At 39.4% G+C, this 20,070-nt stretch overlaps 2 protein-coding genes across 3 annotated transcripts in view; both read left to right on the top strand.

Annotated features, from left to right (window-relative positions):
• LOC309694714 (uncharacterized protein) overlaps positions 1 to 20,070 on the top strand; it is a gene marked incomplete at its 3' end in the record, with an annotated part of 515,021 nt that overhangs the window by 358,136 nt on the left and 136,815 nt on the right. The gene's annotated exons all lie outside the window — the stretch shown is intronic.
• LOC309694473 (uncharacterized protein) lies at positions 17,131 to 19,520 on the top strand. 2 transcript variants are annotated; one of them, XM_082514580.1, is made up of 5 exons: positions 17,131 to 17,255; positions 18,065 to 18,211; positions 18,620 to 18,794; positions 18,939 to 19,104; positions 19,257 to 19,520. In XM_082514580.1, the coding sequence occupies exons 2-4, from the start codon at positions 18,157 to 18,159 to the stop codon at positions 19,102 to 19,104; spliced, it is 396 nt and encodes a 131-aa protein (XP_082370706.1). In that variant the 5' UTR covers positions 17,131 to 17,255; positions 18,065 to 18,156; the 3' UTR covers positions 19,257 to 19,520. The 2 variants fall into 2 exon arrangements, 1 of the variants encoding a protein (XP_082370706.1); XR_014272885.1 differs by having other exon boundaries at positions 18,065 to 18,198; positions 18,939 to 19,520.

Genomic DNA, 20,070 nt, shown 5'->3' with positions numbered 1-20,070 from the left:
ATGTTTTGGATACTTCCTAAAACAATATATGAAAGTAATGAGAAAGTGGCCACTTTCATGAGTAAATCATATAAGCCTGATATGATTCACTATATGAAGTAGGCCACATCTGATGCAAGTCTTTTATAAGTTTTTTCTATTTCTTTTCCATGTGGGAAACTGCAGTCACAGCAGTACAATCGCTGTGGTAACTAGTGCCAGTTTAGCATACAATTACTGCAGTTTTAAGAGGTTACAATTTTGAATCATTAACATTTTATTGATATTGCAGGTTGTCCTCAGTTTTTGCTATACTGTACCTTGGCTGACAAATAATGGGAAACAAAGACTTCAAGAGCATATGGCAACATTTTACAGTGGCCATACTTTAGATTGGATGGGGTAAACTTGTCTCATTCACTTATATTTGTACAACCTTTCACCAAAGACAATAGATGCCAATAGATCTGAGGTGGTGTGTTACTGTAAACCAACAGGTGAGTTATGGAGACATACTAAATGGCTTTATTGGATGTTATCAGCTTTTCCTAAGGCAATACAAATCCAGTTAATCATTAACACACTTGCAAACTAGGAATGGTTGAAACACATGGTGAGCGGTAGTTTTATGAGTCCCCAGCAAGCCAACATGAAATAATGATAATGAGTTAAAAGTAAGATGATGATGATTCTGCCAGAACTGACATGCAATTTATCTGTTTATTTTTATTTCATTTTCTTTTAAGAATAAGAATGATGTTATAAGAATTATGACAAATCAGGTATATGTATATTTATTTACAACTATGTATGTGTGTCTGCACAGATGCATGCCAGGTGTTAGGTCTGCCTTGTTTTGTTTTCCAGGTGGCGTCCTTCATAGAGCACTCTTTGGTATGGTGTCCACTCTGAGGACGTGCACCAAGTCAATTGCCAATTGCTTTGACTAAATTCTCTGCAACTGCCGTATTTGCATATTTATAACTAAATATGTGCTGCAGTCTAGAGTTTAAAGTTTAGACAACTAAATGGTAAAGGTCAGATTACATTTACATTAGATGAGAGAGTGACTTGTTGGGGACATGTTGAGTATGGTCAAACCCAGGAATGCGTTTCTGGCAAAAACACTGTGGCTACATAGTAAGTGCAGATTTTTGAAGTTGGTGTTTTTGACAGTATTAATATCTTTATTGGTTTGTGTAAACCACAAGTTTTCTGCCCTGCCAGTTAATTCATCCTGGACATTTTATTCTGATTTCTAAGGCCTCTGACTCTGTTACATGAAGAACATTGTCCGAAGTTTAATTAATAACAACTTGAAAATCGTCTTCTTTGAGGTATTAAGGTGTTAAATATGAACTAAATTTAAGGAACACTAGTAATTAGGTTTTAAATTGTTTCACATATTCCTGATCCATGTATATTTGTGGGTGACCGTGGCTCAGGGGGTTGGGAATCGCATCTGTAACCGGAAGGTCGCCGGTTCAATCCCCGGGCTCTTTGTCCTGGTCGTTGTGTCCCTGGGCAAGACACTTTACCCTACTTGCCTACTGGTGTTGGCCAGAGAGGCCGATGGCGCGATATGGCAGCCTCGCTTCTGTCAGTCTGCCCCAGGGCAGCTGTGGCTACAACTGTAGCTGCCTCCACCAGTGTGTGAATGTGAGAGTGAATGAATAGTGGTATTGTAAAGCGCTTTGGGTGCCTTGAAAAGCGCTATATAAATCCACTCCATTATTATTATTTTACCCATCCTGTGCACCAGAATTTGCCACTTCAAACTGGAGATAAATAACACAGGTCTGCAAAAAGGCTGCGTGGGATATTTTTGGTAAATGTTATGGTTTTTAGTGTGCTGAAAAAAATGATCTCCATTTCCCTCCATCACGTATAGTTTTTTTATTCAAAACATGAAGAGTTTTAGATTAAAACAGTGATGAAAAAAAAACAATATTTTATTACAACTATGCAAAATTTTTCTGAAATCCCTTACCTTTCGCTGTGAACAAAATAAACCTGCCGGGACACGATCATCTGAGCTCTGTGCACTGCCAAACCCACCATACCCTCCCTCTACTACTGGCCCCCCTCAATTCCTCGCATTTTCTATTTGTATTTCTTTTGAGTCTCACTCTTAGAAATATTAAATTAATTTAAGAAATCATGACTGGATGTGTTTTTTTGACTCAAGTTTAGAATACCAGGAAACCAAAAAAAGGGAAAAAATCCGATGCAGCTTTTTGGCTGCAGACCTGTGTTATCTGAACTTCAGGAGCGGGACCACGCCTCCAAACACGCCTCCTCCGGTGCTCATCTATATATGACCCTCCCATTTCTACAAGATGTTCGTTCTCGTTTTTGTGCTCCACCCTCCCTGCCCTTTTTCAGTTCTTTCACTCCGTCACTTCTCATTAGTGCATGAGGATCTGCCTGGCCCAGGAGCCGCCACCAGCCCCCTCCGAGGCCTTCCCCAAACCGCAGCTCAATTCACGTTTAAGCCATTCGCCTTTATCTACTAAAAACCGCTGCGCTTGAGAAAACCCAGTAATTACAGCTCATCTAGATGAGGATAAACAGAAGAGAATGGATGGATGGTTAATGCAATTCAAAAAAATGTTTTTTTTTAAATAATTCAGTTGCATCAATCACTTTTTTCCCATTTCTGTTGAGCAAAAGTTGTTAATTGTTATGTTGGCATTAGTCATAGACATTTGGTAACTGAAATATCTTCAACACCATCTCAGTAAGAATGGTGTTGAATTGCAAAGCTGCAAAAGAATAAAAGAAACCCCCAAACAACTTGCTGATTGATGTTTACTGATAACCAATAATTGTAAAAGTCTAAAATAGACCGATTTACAGACTGGTGAGGAGTAAGGCAACATGTGGCCATGTGTACATGTAAGGTGACTTGGGGAGTTGATTTTAAAACATTACCACAGGCTGCGGCTTCAAGTACCTTTGGGGTCATTTTTATCACTTACCTTGTAGGACACGTGTACATTTATTTAATTTCTGCAGAGAAACAAGAAAAAGGCATGTTTTCCTATAGTCAGTGTTGCTAATAGGTCCTCATAGAGGATAATATGATTGTTGGGATTTTCCTTGGATTTTCTAATATCACTTCTCCAGTATGAGAATTTGTATAATTATTTATTTATATGATAAATATAAATATTCCCAAAGCTTAACACCTGGAAGCTTTATGATCCTATTTGACTGATGTGGAATAATCTGGTACCAGTGTGCTGATTTAATCTTTAATAAAGCAAAACTTTTCATGGTTTCTGCAGTTACTCAAATTGCCTCCTGTTAAGTGTAAACAGGCATTAATTAGTTCCTATGAGATTTTCCCTGTGAGAAATGTTCATCTAACTGTTGTTAATTCTATGAGTGACCGTGTTTGCTGAACTGCTGATTCATAGCACCTCCTCAGAGGCACCTTTAAGAAAACCCGAACAAAAGCAACCTATTTCAGGAGGCTTAGCGTGATTGTGAAACATAAGTGAATATATAAGAGCGAGAACACTTTATAGTCTAAACCTCAGTTAATCTAAGTTGAATTTGGTAGTTGGTATTGAACCAGCACAATACTAAAGCTGGGTCCACATTGGAAGTGACACATGATTTGAGGCCTGATGCTGAGTAGCTTGTGGACATGCCAGGCTTTGGTTGCCGAGATGACCTTCTGACATACAGTTAGGTCAATAAATATTTGAACAGAGATAACTTTTTTCTCATTTTGGTTCTGTACATCATTTTAAATGAAACAGCTCACGTGCTTATAAGTGCAGACCTCTGCTTTAATTCAGTGGGTTTAACACAAAGCTTGCATTAAATTGTCAGGAACTAAAGCATTTATCTCTCCATTTCAGGGGCTCAAAAGTAATTGGACAAATTAAATAACTAAAAATAAAATGTTCATTTCTAATACTGGGATGAAAACCCTTTGCTGACAATGACAGCCTGAAGTCATGAACTCATGGACATCAGCAGATGCTGAGTTTCCTCCTGACTCTCCCAGGCCTTTACTGCAGCAGCTTTCAGTTGCTGTTTGTTTGTAGGCCTGTCTGTCTTCAACACGTGAAATGCTCAGTTGGGTTAAGATCAGGTGACTGACTTGTCATTCAAGAATATTCCACTTCTTTGCTTTAATAAACTCCTGGGTTGCTTTGGCTGTATGTTTTGGGTCATTGTCCATCTGTATTATGAAACTTTGCCCAATCAGTTTGACTGCATGTAGCTTGATCTGAGCAGACAGTTTGTTTCTGAACACGTCAGAATTCACGGGGCTGCTTCTGTCCTGTGTCTCAGTGCCACTGGCAGCCATGCACATCCAGGCCATTACATTGCCTCCACTGTGTTTTACAGATGATGTGGTCTGTTTTGGATCATGAGCTGTTCCACGCCTTCTCATACTTTTTTCATGCCAGCCTTCTGGTAGAGGTTGATCTTGGTTTCATCTGTCCAAAGAATGTTTTTCCAGAACTGAGCTGGCTTTTATTGATGTGTGTGTTTTTTCTTTTCTTTTTTTTTTTTTTAGCAAAGTCCAATCTAGCTTTTCTATTCTTGAACCTTATGAGTGGCTCGTACCTTGCAGTTAACACTCTTTCTTGCAGTCTTCTCTTTACGGTAAAATGGTAAATGGACTGGTTCTTATATAGCGCTTTTCTACTCTGAGACTTTACACAAGCACTTGTTTCTATGCTTTCTATCTAACATTCAAACAAACTGTAGATTTTGCTAATATCTTAACAATTTCTTGGATGTTTGTTTCTGTTTTTGCAGCTTGTTTCACCTGCACAGAGAGCTCCTTTGACTGCATGTTGTCTGGTCACAGCAAAATCCTCCAAATGCAAGCACCACATTTCAAATCCACTCCAGACCTTTTATCTGCTTTATCTCTTATGTGATAACAGAGGAACTGCCCACACCTGCCCATGAAACAGCCTTTGAGTCAACTGTCCAATTACTTTTGGTCCCTTTAAAAAGAGGGTGGCAAATGTTAAGGAGCTCAAACTGCCAAACTCTTCATCCAATTTAAATGTGGATTCCCTCAAATAAAAGCTGAGAGTCTACACATTATGTCCACGTCCATTATAGAACTATAATTGGAATATGTTTCAGCAAACAGGTTAAGAAACTAAACTTGTGTCAGTGTCCTAATATATAGATCTAACTGTATTAACAGGTCATATGTCAGTCGCTTCAGTCACTTGCCTGGAAATTGATAACAGCTTATCTTGGGTCCTCCCCTCTTCATGTAACCAGCAATAATGTCACTTGTATTCTCTTGAAGTCACTAAATATGATCTCTAGTCACCATGAATCACTTCCAGTGGGTAAATGGACTGGTTCTTATATAACTCTGTCTGAGCACTCAAAGCGCTATAAACAACTAATTCATTCACCCAATCACTTCTTCTAAGCATCCATCCACACTCCGACGGATGCATCGGAGAGCAACATGGGGTTAGTATCTTGCCCAAGGGTATTTGGCATGCAGACTGGAGCAGCCTGCGATCTAACCACCAACCTTCTGGTTAGCGGCTGACCTGCTCTGCCACCTGAGCTACAGCCACCCCGTGTATGCACATTAACAGGTAATTTACCAACCATGCAGGTTCCTGCTTAGCAGGATCAGCTGGCATCTCTAAAGCAAGAAAAAAATTGTTACTCAGGATTATAAAGGAATTCTGTTATTTCCACATTATTTTTTGGACAATTAGAATTTTTCCTCAGCATGGAATTGTGAAAACACAATGACCTTTCTGTGTATGTATTCAAATTCTTAGATGAGCTGGATTCCTGTAGCATGCCTAATATGACATGCGCTCTGCACCTACCTACAGGTATAGCTACTGAGCATTTGTTAGATGTAATGTGTTAATGTGGTGTTCCCAAAGTAGAGCTGACCATAGCAGGTACACAGAGTGCTAGAGTTACCTGTATTAGGTCATTTATTAGGAATGAAATGCAATTTGTTAAAACTAATAATCATAAAGAAGAGCAACAAAAAATACATTGCTGAGATAACGATACAACAACAGGAAGAAAGGTTATAGAAATGTAACAGGTATAGAGTAGCTTGTAAAATAAAATGATCAAAGAAAGCCACTTCCTGCCACCAGTATATTAGATACACAGAACAAAAGAGGGTAGTGTTCAACACGTAGGCTACAAAATAAAAGCCTTGGCTTAACCCTAGACCTAATGAAATTATTTTAATTAATTATTAATTATGAAAATGAAAACATCACACATAGCAAAGTTCCACCTTTCACTAGGTGCAGGAACCTGAGCAGGTGCAGTCTGCTAGTTCTGGTCTAATCTCAGAGCTGTATTTCCACAGAGTATTCTGTTACACTTTTGTGTCCACTCTTAATGATGGGCCTCTCAGACCCTTTGCATGAACAGATACATCTTCAGGCTAGCCACTAAAACTTTTACAAGAATGAACCCTAACCTTTCCTTGAGTTCAAATAGAAACCTCCTTTTTGAATCTCAAGTAGCTCTTTCCTAATGCACAGTCTTAAAGATCTCTGTAATGACCTTCTGAAGAACAATACAGGCTTGGGTGCTAAGAAGTGGTCAATCTGTGCAAGCCTCAAAACACAGCTTTGTGAGAACTGCAGCACACAGCTGGATGTGAATACTGTTTTCTGGCCAATGCTAAAAGAAGATCGGGTACAAGATTGGCATTATGTGTTGCATCTAGTGATAAAGGCAGATCATTTAAATGTGGATGTTAAAATAAAATAATTCAGAAATAAAATACAAGATTACAATGACTTAAGTGAGCTTCAAGTAAAATATGATAAGCTGAGCTTTAAATGTGCTGTTTTAATTGTACAATACTGAGAGACCATGAGAAACAGAAACAGTAGCAAGTAAAAGCTTACGCATCTTTAAGAATGTTCATTTTAACAATGTAACTGCTTGTCATGTGGGTTTCAAAGGACAAACATTTCTGGTGTGGACCTGTCAGTGGGTGAGAGGTAGGGGAAGACCCTGGATAGGCTGTCAGTGTGTCACAACAAATAAAGTGACGCTTTATTTAGAAATATTTGTCGTGTTATAACACACATACAGTTAGCTGATACAATTTTACTCTTACTTTGGTGCAAGAAAATGACTGAAAACCAAACACTAGGACCTCTTGTTGGTCTCTGGACAGTTATCAGCTGTGCTCACTTCATATTTTGCTACTTGCACATGCTAAGATGATATGGTGGAGGAAGCATATTTCCCCTGGTGTATAATCTAGGTACAATGATCAACAGACAAAGTAGATGGGTTGGGATGATTTTGTGTGGGAAGTTTTGTGTCCCACAAAAAAGGCCTATAATACTTCACTCAGAAACAAACAAAATTTGGCTCACAAGTGTTATGAGACCCCTCTTATTTTCTTTTCCCACTTTGTAAACCTATCCTAAACACATTTTGGTGATATTAACAATGGAAAAATTCTCCATTCATAAATAATTCTGAGAGTTTTTGCCCACTGTGTAGTTATTTTTATGGTATGACATTTATGATAATATGGATGTTGAGAAGAATTACATTTAGGAGTTATGTTAGAATAGTATGCTGAATATATTCAGCTTAGCCTAGCCAAGTCTTGGCTAGGCTAAGCTGGTTCTGCTGGAGGTTTCTTCCTGTTAAAAGGGAGTTTTTCCTTCCCACTGTTGCCAAAGTGCTGCTCGTGGGGGGTTTGCACTGTGTGCAAACAAGCATGTTGCCTACATTATTTCATCTGCAAAGACCAGCTGTCTCCTCGTAATTTTGATATGAACTGGGACAGAAATATGTCCATTTCATATAGTTTCTATTAGGAGTATTTCACCTGGACTTTCTTTTATCACTAAAGGGTGCCAAGTTCAGGATAAAGCAGAGAAATATGTTGAGTCAAGTATTATCGTGTTACCACTGGGGCCCATGACAGGAACGTCTATCAGTCCTTAAATGCTGGATCAACAACACCTTGCAGCTTCTGACCACAGCATGACTGCTATCAGAAGGAGAGGAAACAGACAGGGATTACACACATGCAGCTCCTGCCATGATTGATTTTAGTTAATATGCAACTGCAGGCTCAGCACAGAGTTAACAATAAAGTGCATTCATCAGTGTTTCCAAAGTAACATTCATTTAAAATATCAGCAATGTAGATGTATGCCTGAATATCTTAGAGCCTCAGCACAACGTTTAAGCACCTGTGGTGGTGCATACACAGTTTTGTACACACATTATTCACTATTACAGTCAGTGCTGATATGCATAAAAAGTGTTTTTATAATTCAAAGGAAGCAACACAGAAGCTGCCATGTAAGAAGAAGTAAGGAAATGTACATGACATGAGAAGGTATGTCACCTTTTGTTTGTTGAGATCGTTAACAGAAACATTAACAGGCAGGAACGGAGGCTGCAGCCTGATTGCTCATCAGTTTGTGACCTGTTGAAGTTCGGGGTCTGGCTGCTGGGCATGGGGTCAGCATTACTCAGCTTTCACTCTGGCTTCTTGGCTAGCTTAGCATTAGCATGCTGTCCGTTCAATGAGCCGCAGCGGCATTAGTAGCATAATCCAGCTGTTATGTAAAAAGTAGCGTTCACGCCAGCGTCCTCTCAGTCCAGAAGTGCTTGTCTCTTATGAGACAAGAGATAGTTTGTAGTGTGTTTTTACCTTTTGCCTACCCTTAACAGATTTCGACTATACAATTTTCAATTCAATTCAATTCAATTTTATTTATATAGCGCCAAATCACAACAAAAGTCGCCTCAAGGCGCTTCATAGATACAGAGAAAACCCCAACAATCATATGACCCTCTATGAGCAGCACTTTGGCGACAGTGGGAAGGAAAAACTCCCTTTTAACAGGAAGAAACCTCCGGCAGAACCAGGCTCAGGCAGGGGCGGCCATCTGCTGCGACCGGTTGGGGTGAGAGAAGGAAGACAGGATAAAGACATGCTGTGGAAGAGAGACAGAGACAAGTCTATTAACAGATAGTGAGTGAGAAAGGTGACTGGGTTGGAAAAACTCAATGCATCATGGGAATTCCCGGCAGCCTACTACCAGTATTTAACTTTGTTCTTCATGTATCCTGCCGTTGGATCCTCAGTTTCAGTGTCTATGACATTAGGTAGGTATAATTACAGATGTACAAACGCATACATGCTTAAATGCATGATAGGGTAATCATGTCTGTGTAGGTTCTCAGTCATCTGGATCATGTTAGTCTAAGGAGCTTAGAAAGAAAAGTCGTGAGTTATTATCAGCAGATGTTTTGGGTGAACCTTCAACTTCCATTTCAAAACCTTTCAGCAAACACAATTTCTGATCATAATAGACATTTGTAATATCTGCAAAAACTTGTGGTGTTTTCAAGAGGAAACATGTGAAGCCAACTGTGAACTTGACCTTGTGAATGAAACGTTTGTTTTTTTTGCTCTACCCTAGAGACCATGCATATCCGCAGATGCACTTTGCATTACCAGTTTCTTGTCTACTGCAGTCTGTCAACATGCTGCTCTCACACATATAACAAGACTACAGTTTCATTTTCTACAGAACACATTTGAAATGTTTGTGTGCATTATTATTTTTAAATAAATGGTGCTTTTAAAGGTGCTCTGATCTACAGGGTGAGCCATTTATATGGATACACCGTAATAACATGGGAATGGTTGGTGATATTAAAGTCCTGTTTGTGGCACATTAGTATATGTGAGGGGGCAAACTCCTCAAGATGAGTGGTGACCATGGTGGCCATTTACAAGTCGGCCATCTTGGATACAACTTTTGTTTTTTCAATAGGAAGAGGGCCATGTGACACATCAAACTTATTGGTAATGTCACAAGAAAAACGATGGTGTGCTTGGTTTCAACGTAACTTGAAACAGTTGATGAAGAACAGCTCCACTTTGACTTTTTTAACTCTTGTGGACAGTATGATCAAATTGTGAGTTTTTATAGTCCCACTCTGAATGAATTAAAGTGTCCACAGCAGGCTCCGAAACGAAAATGTTCAGACCTAATATCTGATTCTTCTCTAGGCCTTGACTCACATGTCAAATCTTTGTCTCGTTCCTGTTTCTTTCATTTGAGGAACTTTTCTAAACTGACATATGGTCTACTTAGCTGAACTGGAAAAATTTTCCTATGCATGTGTGTCATCACATTTAGATTATTGCAATGCCCTGTCAACCAGCTTGGACGAATCATCACTTTCTTGCCTCCAAGCTATACAAAATGCAACAGCCAGACTACTAACATGGTCTAGCTAACGAGCTCACATTACTCCTATTTTATATTCTTTACATTGGCTCCCAATAGAATTTAGAATTTGTTTAAAAATTCTTGTTTTAACAAATGCCCAGGCCCCATATTATTTATCCCAGCTTCTTACAAAATACACTGCTGCTCATTGTCTCTGCTCACAGACTGTTGTTGCAGTTTGAGACTACAACAACTGGTCAAGATCACTAGGATTTGAAGTAATCTGAGACTTTTAATAGATGTACTTATGGTATCAATTTCAAAGACCTAGGTGACTTTCTTCTTGCCCGGTGATCAATCACTGGGCAAGGTCAGAATGATCACCTTATCGTTCTTCACTCAAAATGCGCTCAATGCCGAGTTCACATTTATCATTTTACAGGCAGTATTATATGAAATTGTGATAGATTGTGAACCCACTAAGCAATGTCACTGATGTTTCTCACAAGAGTAATATGGAGCAGTAAATCTTTGATATTGGAGGTCCATGGGTAATTGTCACTTCCTTATAACAAACTTTATGCTTGAAATAATCAGATATAATTGAATCAGTTTTATTCATTTATTTATTTTTTAAATAAAATCTGAAGTAAGAATAACTGAAAATCAATTGAAATGAATGCACAAATTTAAATGTAAGATTTGAGAAGTCCAGTAACCTTTATAATTTAACTAAATATTTATGTTGAAACAACAAGTTATATTTTATAGTGCACAAGTAAGCCCATAGTCTGAGAGCGGCGTGCTCATTAGGGTAACATTATGAGATCTTTAAGACAAGATGGGGCCTGAATATTCAAGACCTTGCATGCAAGGAGAAGGATTTTAAGTTGTTGAACACAAACACCTTCATGGTATTGTTGCATACTCTCATTAGTCAGGTTTCTCTGATTTTGGAGCACATCTGGTTTGTGTCAGGGGAAATGCCTTTAAAACAGTTTGACACAATTGTAACATCTAGATCAGGATCTGTTCTTTTAAATTATTACTTACATGAATTTTAACAGTCCATGGATCAGTATGGATATACTACAGTAATTCTCTTTCTCTTTCTTTTATTAATGGCGATGCCTGAGTCACTGCTTTCCACTTGAATTTCACTACAGTGCTGTAGATGCTTCACTATAGAGTCAGCAGCTAGTGTATAGTGGAGGCTCTGCCGCTGTAGCAGTTGGTGTGCCATTAGCATTTCTCTCCATGAACAGCCTCCACTTGAAGATCTTGTCCTAGTTCCATGACTAATCCACAGCTATTCATAGCACAGATGCTGTGTAGGCAAAGACATCCAGGATATTGTAGGAGACTGGTCAGTTACCATTGAAAGGCTGTTGAATCCTACGTCGCATCAGTTGAAGTGTGAAGAAAAAAGAACACTTGTATGAATGTGTGAGTGATTCATAAAAAAAATAAAATTAAAATAAAAAATTAAAAGAAAAATGCTGTGAGTGCTCAGATGAGTGCGAATGTCAGTGTGTTCTCAGTTTTTGTTTCATGCTTGAACGTCCTGTCCCCCACACCCACACCACCACTTTTGTCCAAGGGAGGGCAGGCAGTCCAATTTTTCTGCTTATGTTTGGTGCTCTGCACACTTCTTCATTACAGAAAAGAAATAACTTGATCAGAAATGCCCCCTTATGGTGTTTCATGGGCTAAGCAGTGGGTTTGTAACTGAATGGGCAGATGATGCTGTTCTATTGTCATTGACAAACACCTACACATGCACTGCCTCTTTAAGCACATCGGGGACAGAGAAGGTCTGTCACTTCATCTTTCCTTTACTTCAACTTCTCTTTTTTGGCCTCTCAAACTGAGACATTCACTCTGATAAGCTTCTCTCAGCCACACCAAATACTTAGCAACAGAAAAACGCCCACTAACACTCCTGACCGTGGCTAATGTGACACTCAAAGCTGCTATTCATTCACTCACTAAGAAACACATACACACACCCACGATCACACTTCCGTGGATGCACAAGTATATACAAATGGAGTCACACACAGTTAAGACCCCAGTGGCAGCCAAAGCCTTTTAAACACATGCTTTCAGTATAATTGAAAAAGGAAGAGGAAGATTATGGGAATCCATCCCATACCCTGACTCTTTACTGGGACATTACTCATTGATGAGTGGATGTTTGATTAGTCGATAGCATGTTGAGACAGTTCTTAGCTCTGTGTATTCACTCCAATTCTATGAATAATAACCTTACTCTCACATAAAGCTTTCATGCAAGTCCCGAAAGCATGATGTGACTATGTATGCATTGATACGTCATGTTCATTGGGTCATTACTGCCAACTTCCCTTTATATCATTTTTTTTAACATTGTTCTTGAAGTAACTCTTTTTTTCTTTTCATACTTTTGCTGTGTAAAAACCACAGGAAAAGAATCTTGTTACAGTCTTTGTACAGTGGCCATCCATAATATTCTCATTCTGCTAACAGTGCTACAGTTCATAAATGGTAAATGGTTCTTTTCTACTATAATCCCAGGGGGCCTGTCATCCAAGTATTAACTAGGCCCAGCCCTGCTTAGTGTCTGAGATCAGACGAGATCATGCTCAGGGTGGTATCAAAACAAATCTAGAACTATAGTTATTCAAAGATTAGTAACACTGCATTATAGAAAGATAATTAAGAGCAGACAAAAATTGTACTGTGCAGTAAAAGCAGTTTGTTCTAGTATATAAAGCAAATAAAAGTACAACAAGCTCTGAGGAGCTCTGGTCCTGAGTCAGCATTCATTACTCCATCTAATAATGCAAATCATTTTATAAACCCGAATCAAAGTGCAGACATAAGTGTACACATTAGTTTTTGACTCCCTCACTGAACTAACACAGCCTCGACATGTTTGTGCTCTCTGTTCATATTGCCTTCATATTAAATACTTTCGGCTTTTTAAAGAACTTATTTTAACATTGCACTCAACAACAAACAAATCCTCCCTAACAGAAAAAGTACCTTGAAGGGCCAAATTACATTACATTTCTTCACGTCCGTATACGGGCCTGAAGTAGGGGAAGAAATCGTTTGTATATATTTATCTGTTTCACAGTGAAATCACTGGATTATCTAGAATACTCCACCTTTGTCCTTGAGTATTCGTCTTTTAACAGTCAAAATCAAAACTATTGATTTGTCATACAATCACATTCACTCTACCACAAGCGACTTCTCAGAACACAGCTGTCAGCTACACACCTGTGAAAGCACATATAAACACATAAACCATTACCAAAGGTGCCCATCTGCTAGATCCAGCTGCAAGAAGTTTCTCAGAGACTCCGTTCTCCACGATACCAGACTCATGAGTCACAAGCAAACTGTAATATAATGGGTGCCTTCACTCGTCAGTATGCAAAATAATAATAACCCTCTGCGCCTGTGTGACAGTGCACCAGCTACGCTGGTGGATAGCTTCAGTCCTAATGGTCATTACAGCCCCATCGATGTGACTGCTGGCATATTGAAAGCTGGGTAAATCGGCTGTTCCGGGGTTGACCTCTGCTGCCCTGACCTTCATCTGCTCTTCTGACCACAAGCTTTAAATCAGCCACCACAACCCATTCACAATACTGGCTGAAGGTTCAGAAGAATAGGCAGCAAGCCCATTGGTAATACAGGCCCATGGGGCATCAGAAAGGACAGCACTAGCCAGGTCAACCTTGGCTCTTTGTAGAAGCTGTAGCTAAAAGCACAGCAAGCATTAAAACACAAATGCTGCTATTCTATGGGTGGAGGCTAAGAAAGGCAGAAAACACAATAGATTTAAAGAACATACAGGGTAACGCCTCCTTAATCAGGAAGTAGACTGAACATGTTGTGAATGACGTCTTTACATGGTCAGATGTGATGTATTCACTTAAGTTAAATACTCAGGGATCATTAGGCTTTATTCAAAATCATGTTTGCACTGTTTGACTTTTGAATGACTAAATACTTAAAGGTTATGATAAATAAATTTACACTTCAATGGAAGGCATGCCATTTGGAGGGTTTTTCCCCACAAAGGTTTTGAAAATTCTCTTATGAGGTGCAGGCCAATATCAGTGTTGACAGACACGGACAAAGCTGTGTCCTGCCTATTTGTCAATCCGCTGCACATAGGCACATTTCTACAAATGGACTTGTTAGATGTTTCCACTCCAGTGGGTTGTCTGAAAAAGTTTATTTCTGCAGTGTGCTACAAGCTATGCTGAAAGTGACATGGGATTGGACCTTAGGATCAACATCACCACATTTATTCTCTACAGTGACGCTCACTGTATATTTCCATGTTGCTTCAGATTCTCTTCAAACAAACAAACAAATCGGTCATTGTAATCAGTGCAGTAGCTGCAGCAAAGTAAGCCAAAATAGTAGTGTTGGTATTCACCAAAACAAATACTTCATTAAAAATCTCATCCTTTAGTTTGTAATTGCCTTAAAAAGTAAACGGGAGCTTTTGTTTTTTTATGTCTGCTTTTAGCGGTGCGTGCATCAAATGCTTCCATCTCGTTAGAAACTGCTGCCATCAGCTCAATAAGATCATTTGGAAGAATTTTAACATGATTTATTCGAGATAGAGAAATTTATTTATTTGGCAATTAGACCTCGATGACCCATTGTGGCAGAACACAATGGCATTATTGATAGGATTTAGGTTTGGCCCCTCCAGAAGTGTAGACAGTGGTGTGGGTGAAGATGAAGACCGAGACTTAGATTGAGCTTGGACTGAGGTGTCTGTCTGTGGGAGTCTGAAAGGGAGAATGATGAAGAGCACAGATTTAAACAAGAGGGGGGTGGGGGGGTGATTGGACTAGACAGTATTGAGATTGACAGCGTGGACACCCAGACCCCCGGTGGTCGTATCCTAATGTAGCCGCCTCATATTGGATAGAGAATGGACTATGTGGAATGAAGCTGTCACATGCCACACTGAAGGATAGTGTTGGGTAAGCTTAATCATGACCAATAATTAATAAACGGGCAAACGGGTCGGTGGATGATGCAGTGAACATGGGGCTGCATTACATCCTGCAACACCTCGACCACCCGGGAACTTATACCAGGGTCCTGTTTGTGGACTTCAGCTTTTAACACCATCGTGCCTGAACTTCTCTCCTCCAAACTCTCCCAGCTCAGTGTGTCACCAGCTACCTGCCAGTGGATCACCAGCTTCCTGACAGACAGGAAGCAGCAAGTGAGGCTGGGGGAGATCACCTCTGAAACCCGGTCCCTCAGTATTGGTGCCCCTCAAGGATGTGTCCTCTCACCACTACTGTTCTCCCTCTACACCTCCAAGAACTCGCCTGTTAAACTCCTAAAGTTTGCAGATGACACCACTGTCATTGGCCTCATTCAGGATGGTGATGAGTCTGCATACCGGCAGGAAGTTGAGCGGCTGGTACTCTGGTGCAGTCAGCACAATCTGGAGCTGAACATGCTTAAGACTGTAGAGATGACAGTGGACTTCAGGAGACATCCCTCAACACTGCTCCCCCTCACCATATCAGACAGCCTGGTATTAACTGTGGAGATCTTCAAGTTCCTGGGTACCACCATCTCCCAGGACCTGAAGTGGGAGACCAACATCTCCTCCATCCTCAAAAAGACCCAGCAGAGGATGTACTTCCTGAGACAACTGGGGAAGTACAGTCTTCCACAGGAGCTGCTGATCCAGTTCTAACCTGCAGTCATTGAGTCTGTCCTGTGCTCCTCCATCACAGTCTGGTGTGGTGCAGCCACTAAACAGGACAGGAGCAGACTGCAGCGGACTGTACGGGCAGCAGAAAGGATCATCAGCGCTCCCCTGCCCTCCATCCAGGACCTGTACCTCCCAAAAACCAGGGAGGTTCAGGGCAGGGAAAACCATCACAGACCCCTCACACCCTGGACACAGACTTTTTGACCTGCTGCCCTCTGGCAGACAGTATAGAAGGCTGCAGACCAGGACCACCCGACATAGGAACAGTTTCTTTCCCCTCGCCAGCTCCCTCCTAAACGGTTGAACTATCACACTGCTCCCACTGCCAGACTGCAACTGCACCTTATGTACATTCTGTAGTATTCATTCACTTATGTCATCATGTATTTTATGTGTATAAGATTTAGATTATTTCAGTTGGTTTATACGTGTGCATGTGTACGTGTATATATATATATATACACTGTTAACCTTTGCTGTATTTTTCACAGTAAAATACCACAAAATGCCCAGTAACTTACCTGAAAACATTTCTACAGTTAATTACTGTAATTTGCTTTGCATTATGGGTATATTAAGGTTATTTACATTTACTTACTGTATTTTTTAAAATTGCGGTAGTAGTTATACCTACCGTTAACACATTAGCAGTAGTGCTACTGTATTATGTGATTTGAATGGTTCATCATACTGTTTGTGTATTTTTACTCTTTCAGTGGTTGGTTGCAATAGTGCATTACATTTTAACTCTTTCACTGCCAACCATTTCCAGATTTTCCTCCAACCTATGCCATTTGTCAGTATGATACCAGTGAAAGTATTATGGTTTTGACTTTTTAGGGGACTTGCCTGTGTGTAAGGTTCAAGAATTCTGATCATCTAATCTGCTGCATGCAGTTGTATGCACATGCACAGCTGCTGCAAATGTGTGCTTGCCACTGCGTTGCCAAAGGCGAACTTCAGTCAGTGGAGAATATTGTAATAATTTGGCGGAGGCTTCTCAGTCGAGCAGTAACTGAATTGCTCATTTACTGAACGTGCAACATGTACAGAACTCTTCTGGGAACTAGTCAACCCAACTTAGTGAAACACACACTGAATGCATGCTGGCCCCGCCCACCCACCTACCTCTACCAACCACCACCACTCCATATCCTGACTGACATGACCTGTGACCCAGTGATTGACAGGAGAGGAAAGACAGTGCAACTTTGTTAACTCTTCATTACGATATGCTCGAGAGGACAAAAGATTTTGCACCTCGTTATTGTTGGACCTCTGTGTGGAAACTGCAAACGGGACGTCATAAGGTAATGCAAAGGACTCTCCTACCTAACATACTCGTTTATTAATTCTTAAGAGCATATATATTTTTTGTGTGTGGGGGGAGGGGGCTTAAAATCGGTGTTAGCTTGGTCGAAATAGCACATTAGCTGAATTATTCTGGAAAAAATAGGTTGTGTGTGTTTTTTTCTTTTCTTATTTAAATATATATTTAGATATATATTTTCCACGGGGAGGGGCGAAGAACACAGGCACAACGACAGTCTTTGTCTTTTTCCCGCCGAGTGTGGTGCATTGTCCTCCTGCGCTTCTGTTCTATGACTATTGAGAAGCTGGCCATGCTAACAGTGGGACATTTAGCTTCAGCTAAAGCAGCAGGTAAAAATACACATTTAATGAGAATAAAGAAAGACAACTTTTTTTTGGAAATTTAGAGACTGCTAAAACAATCTTATCCAGTTTTGAGCTTGCTCATGTAGGTTAGCCTGCTTTATTTAATTTTGTGTGAGCTGCAGTACACAACACTAAAAAGTTAATATAACATTAGGTTGGTGGCGCGAGGAACTCCAACCTAAGTTTAATATTTATTATTTTTTTAAGTGGGAAGGGGAGCATGTTTTTTTCCCTTTAATACAACGTCTTCCAGGGTCTTTTTCATAGGAAAACCGTGTAACGTCTGTGTTAGGTTGGTCAAAAGAGCAATTAGTTGAATTATTCTTGAAAAGATGGGTTGTGTTTTTTTTTTTCTTTTATTTACTTATGTAAATATATTTTTCAAGGGTTAAATAAATGCAACATTAAATTAACAATTGTCTCTCTGTCTTTTCCTGCCCAGTGTGGTGCATTGCTGTCCTCCTGCCCTTGCTGGCTGCGCTGACAGGGTGATGTAGCCTCAGTGTTTGTGTTTTAAAGGCTTTTTCCACCAAGATGTCTGTTGAGAGAGAGATGACCTTACCCATCACACCAAGGGTAATAGCGCTTGGTAAGTAAATAGTTTCAATCCTCTTGTAATATTTTTGTAAAAAATCTATGTAATTATTGTGGTATTTGTACCCACAACAACTTACTTAACAGGGGTTTGTCTGTTTTATATTGTATAAAAATAGAATACACACAGTTTGCTGCTGTTTCTCTTATTATTTATTATACACAATGACCAACAGGAAAAAACAGCCTAACATTTCAGCACAGGCCAAAATGCCAAAACATTAGGCAGTTTTTTCCTGTAATTGATCATAATTTTCATTACATAATAAATAATAAGAGAAATAGCAGCAAACCGTGTGGATTCTATTTTTTTACAGTGTGAGGCCTGCTATCCAGCATTCTTGTGGAAACCTTATTTGTAAGGGTGAGCACATTGTCTTATTGGACTCTTGTCTGTTTTTAGGGAATAATTTCATGTCTGCAAGCCGCTGGATGATCAGTTTGGAGGGCAAGGTATTTTATGAGCCTGAGCAGATGCATGACTTTGCCAGCACCCTTGCTGTCTTCTTTGCGTCATACTACGTTTTCAACCTTGAGTATCAGGAGTCAGCGTCCATCACACAGGAGATGATACAGAGGTAAATACTTTACACCATTAAAGCTTACACCATTTAAGAATGAAATATATGTGATAGCTTGACTACAGTTGCAGAAACATATAGGTGATTGCTGTAATGTATGTTTTAATTTTGAAATTAAAGCAGCCTTTTTTCCGTTAAAAGGTTCTTTGTGAGGATCAATCCAGACATGGGAACAAAATGCCCTGCAAAACTTGGTACAAGCTGCAAGACAGGTCGTGTCGTAAAGAGGAAGGTTACAAGCATCAGCCCTCGGATCACCACCTTCCTCCAGCGGCTCTCTGAGTTTGAATGGAGGACTTCCAACTAGGTAAGAATACAGAGATGATAATATCTTTTACATAGCTGATAATTATATACATACTGTACACACATCCATACAACAGTATGAATGATCTCAGACAGATGTGAACAAGTGAATAACCTGAGCAAACATGAATATTGATGATGTGTCTTTGACAGGTGGTGATAAAGACTACACTGAACCCAACCATCCTGGTAACGGAAATCTAAATCCCATGTCACATTCTATTTCCTGGGACCCACTGATAATTATTACATTTTGTAAATGATTTTTGTTTTACAATTGTAATAGTTTATTTAATGTTCATGCTGGTGGGTTTGTCCTGTTTTTAGTGGAATGAAAAACTGTTTTCCTTAAAAAAATCAGACACAGAAAGGTGAAGGACTGTGTAGTTTTCATGTACGCTTCTATTTATTTTGGTTCTTGACATTGTTTTTATTCAGTTGAAAAATGTTTTTCTTGTTAAAAAAATATCAACAATAAATGTTGGTTTAATTCACTATTCTGAGACTACTTTATTGAATTATATTGTTTTTTGTAAATGTTCTTATATTGAATATGAATGTTAATATTATTTTATATGCTGTAAAACACAATTACAGTCTAAACAAATTATACTGTACACAATTACAGTGTTATACCATAAACCACATTTGCAGTACAGTGATACTATAAAACTTAATCACGGTAAGTCTTTCTAACTGTAAACCACGTTTACAGTAAAGCTGTTATACTGTAATATATGTTTACAGTAAAGTGGTTGAACTGTAAAACATCACAACAGTAAAGATACTGTAGATCAGTAATTACAGTAACTTACTGGCAATAGTGTTGCCAGTAAGTTGCTGTAAAAATACAATAAAATGTCTAACAGTGTATATACATTACACACACACACACACACACACACACACACACATATCAGAATCAGAATCAGAATCAGAATACTTTATTGATCCCTGGGGGAAATTA

The sequence above is a fragment of the Aulonocara stuartgranti genome (assembly GCF_965226115.1).
Source record: "Aulonocara stuartgranti genome assembly, chromosome: 18".
Lineage (NCBI taxonomy): Eukaryota > Metazoa > Chordata > Actinopteri > Cichliformes > Cichlidae > Aulonocara > Aulonocara stuartgranti.
This window is presented reverse-complemented; position numbering and strand designations above follow the sequence as displayed.

Bases quoted from the DNA above. Each gene is read 5' to 3' on its own strand.
- LOC309694473 (XM_082514580.1), top strand. From the start codon at position 18,157: ATGTCTGTTGAGAGAGAGATGACCTTACCCATCACACCAAGGGTAATA. The intron at 18,212-18,619 runs GTAAGTAAATAG...GTCTGTTTTTAG, and splicing joins ACCAAGGGTAATAGCGCTTG to GGAATAATTTCATGTCTGCA. The intron at 18,795-18,938 runs GTAAATACTTTA...TTCCGTTAAAAG, and splicing joins ACACAGGAGATGATACAGAG to GTTCTTTGTGAGGATCAATC.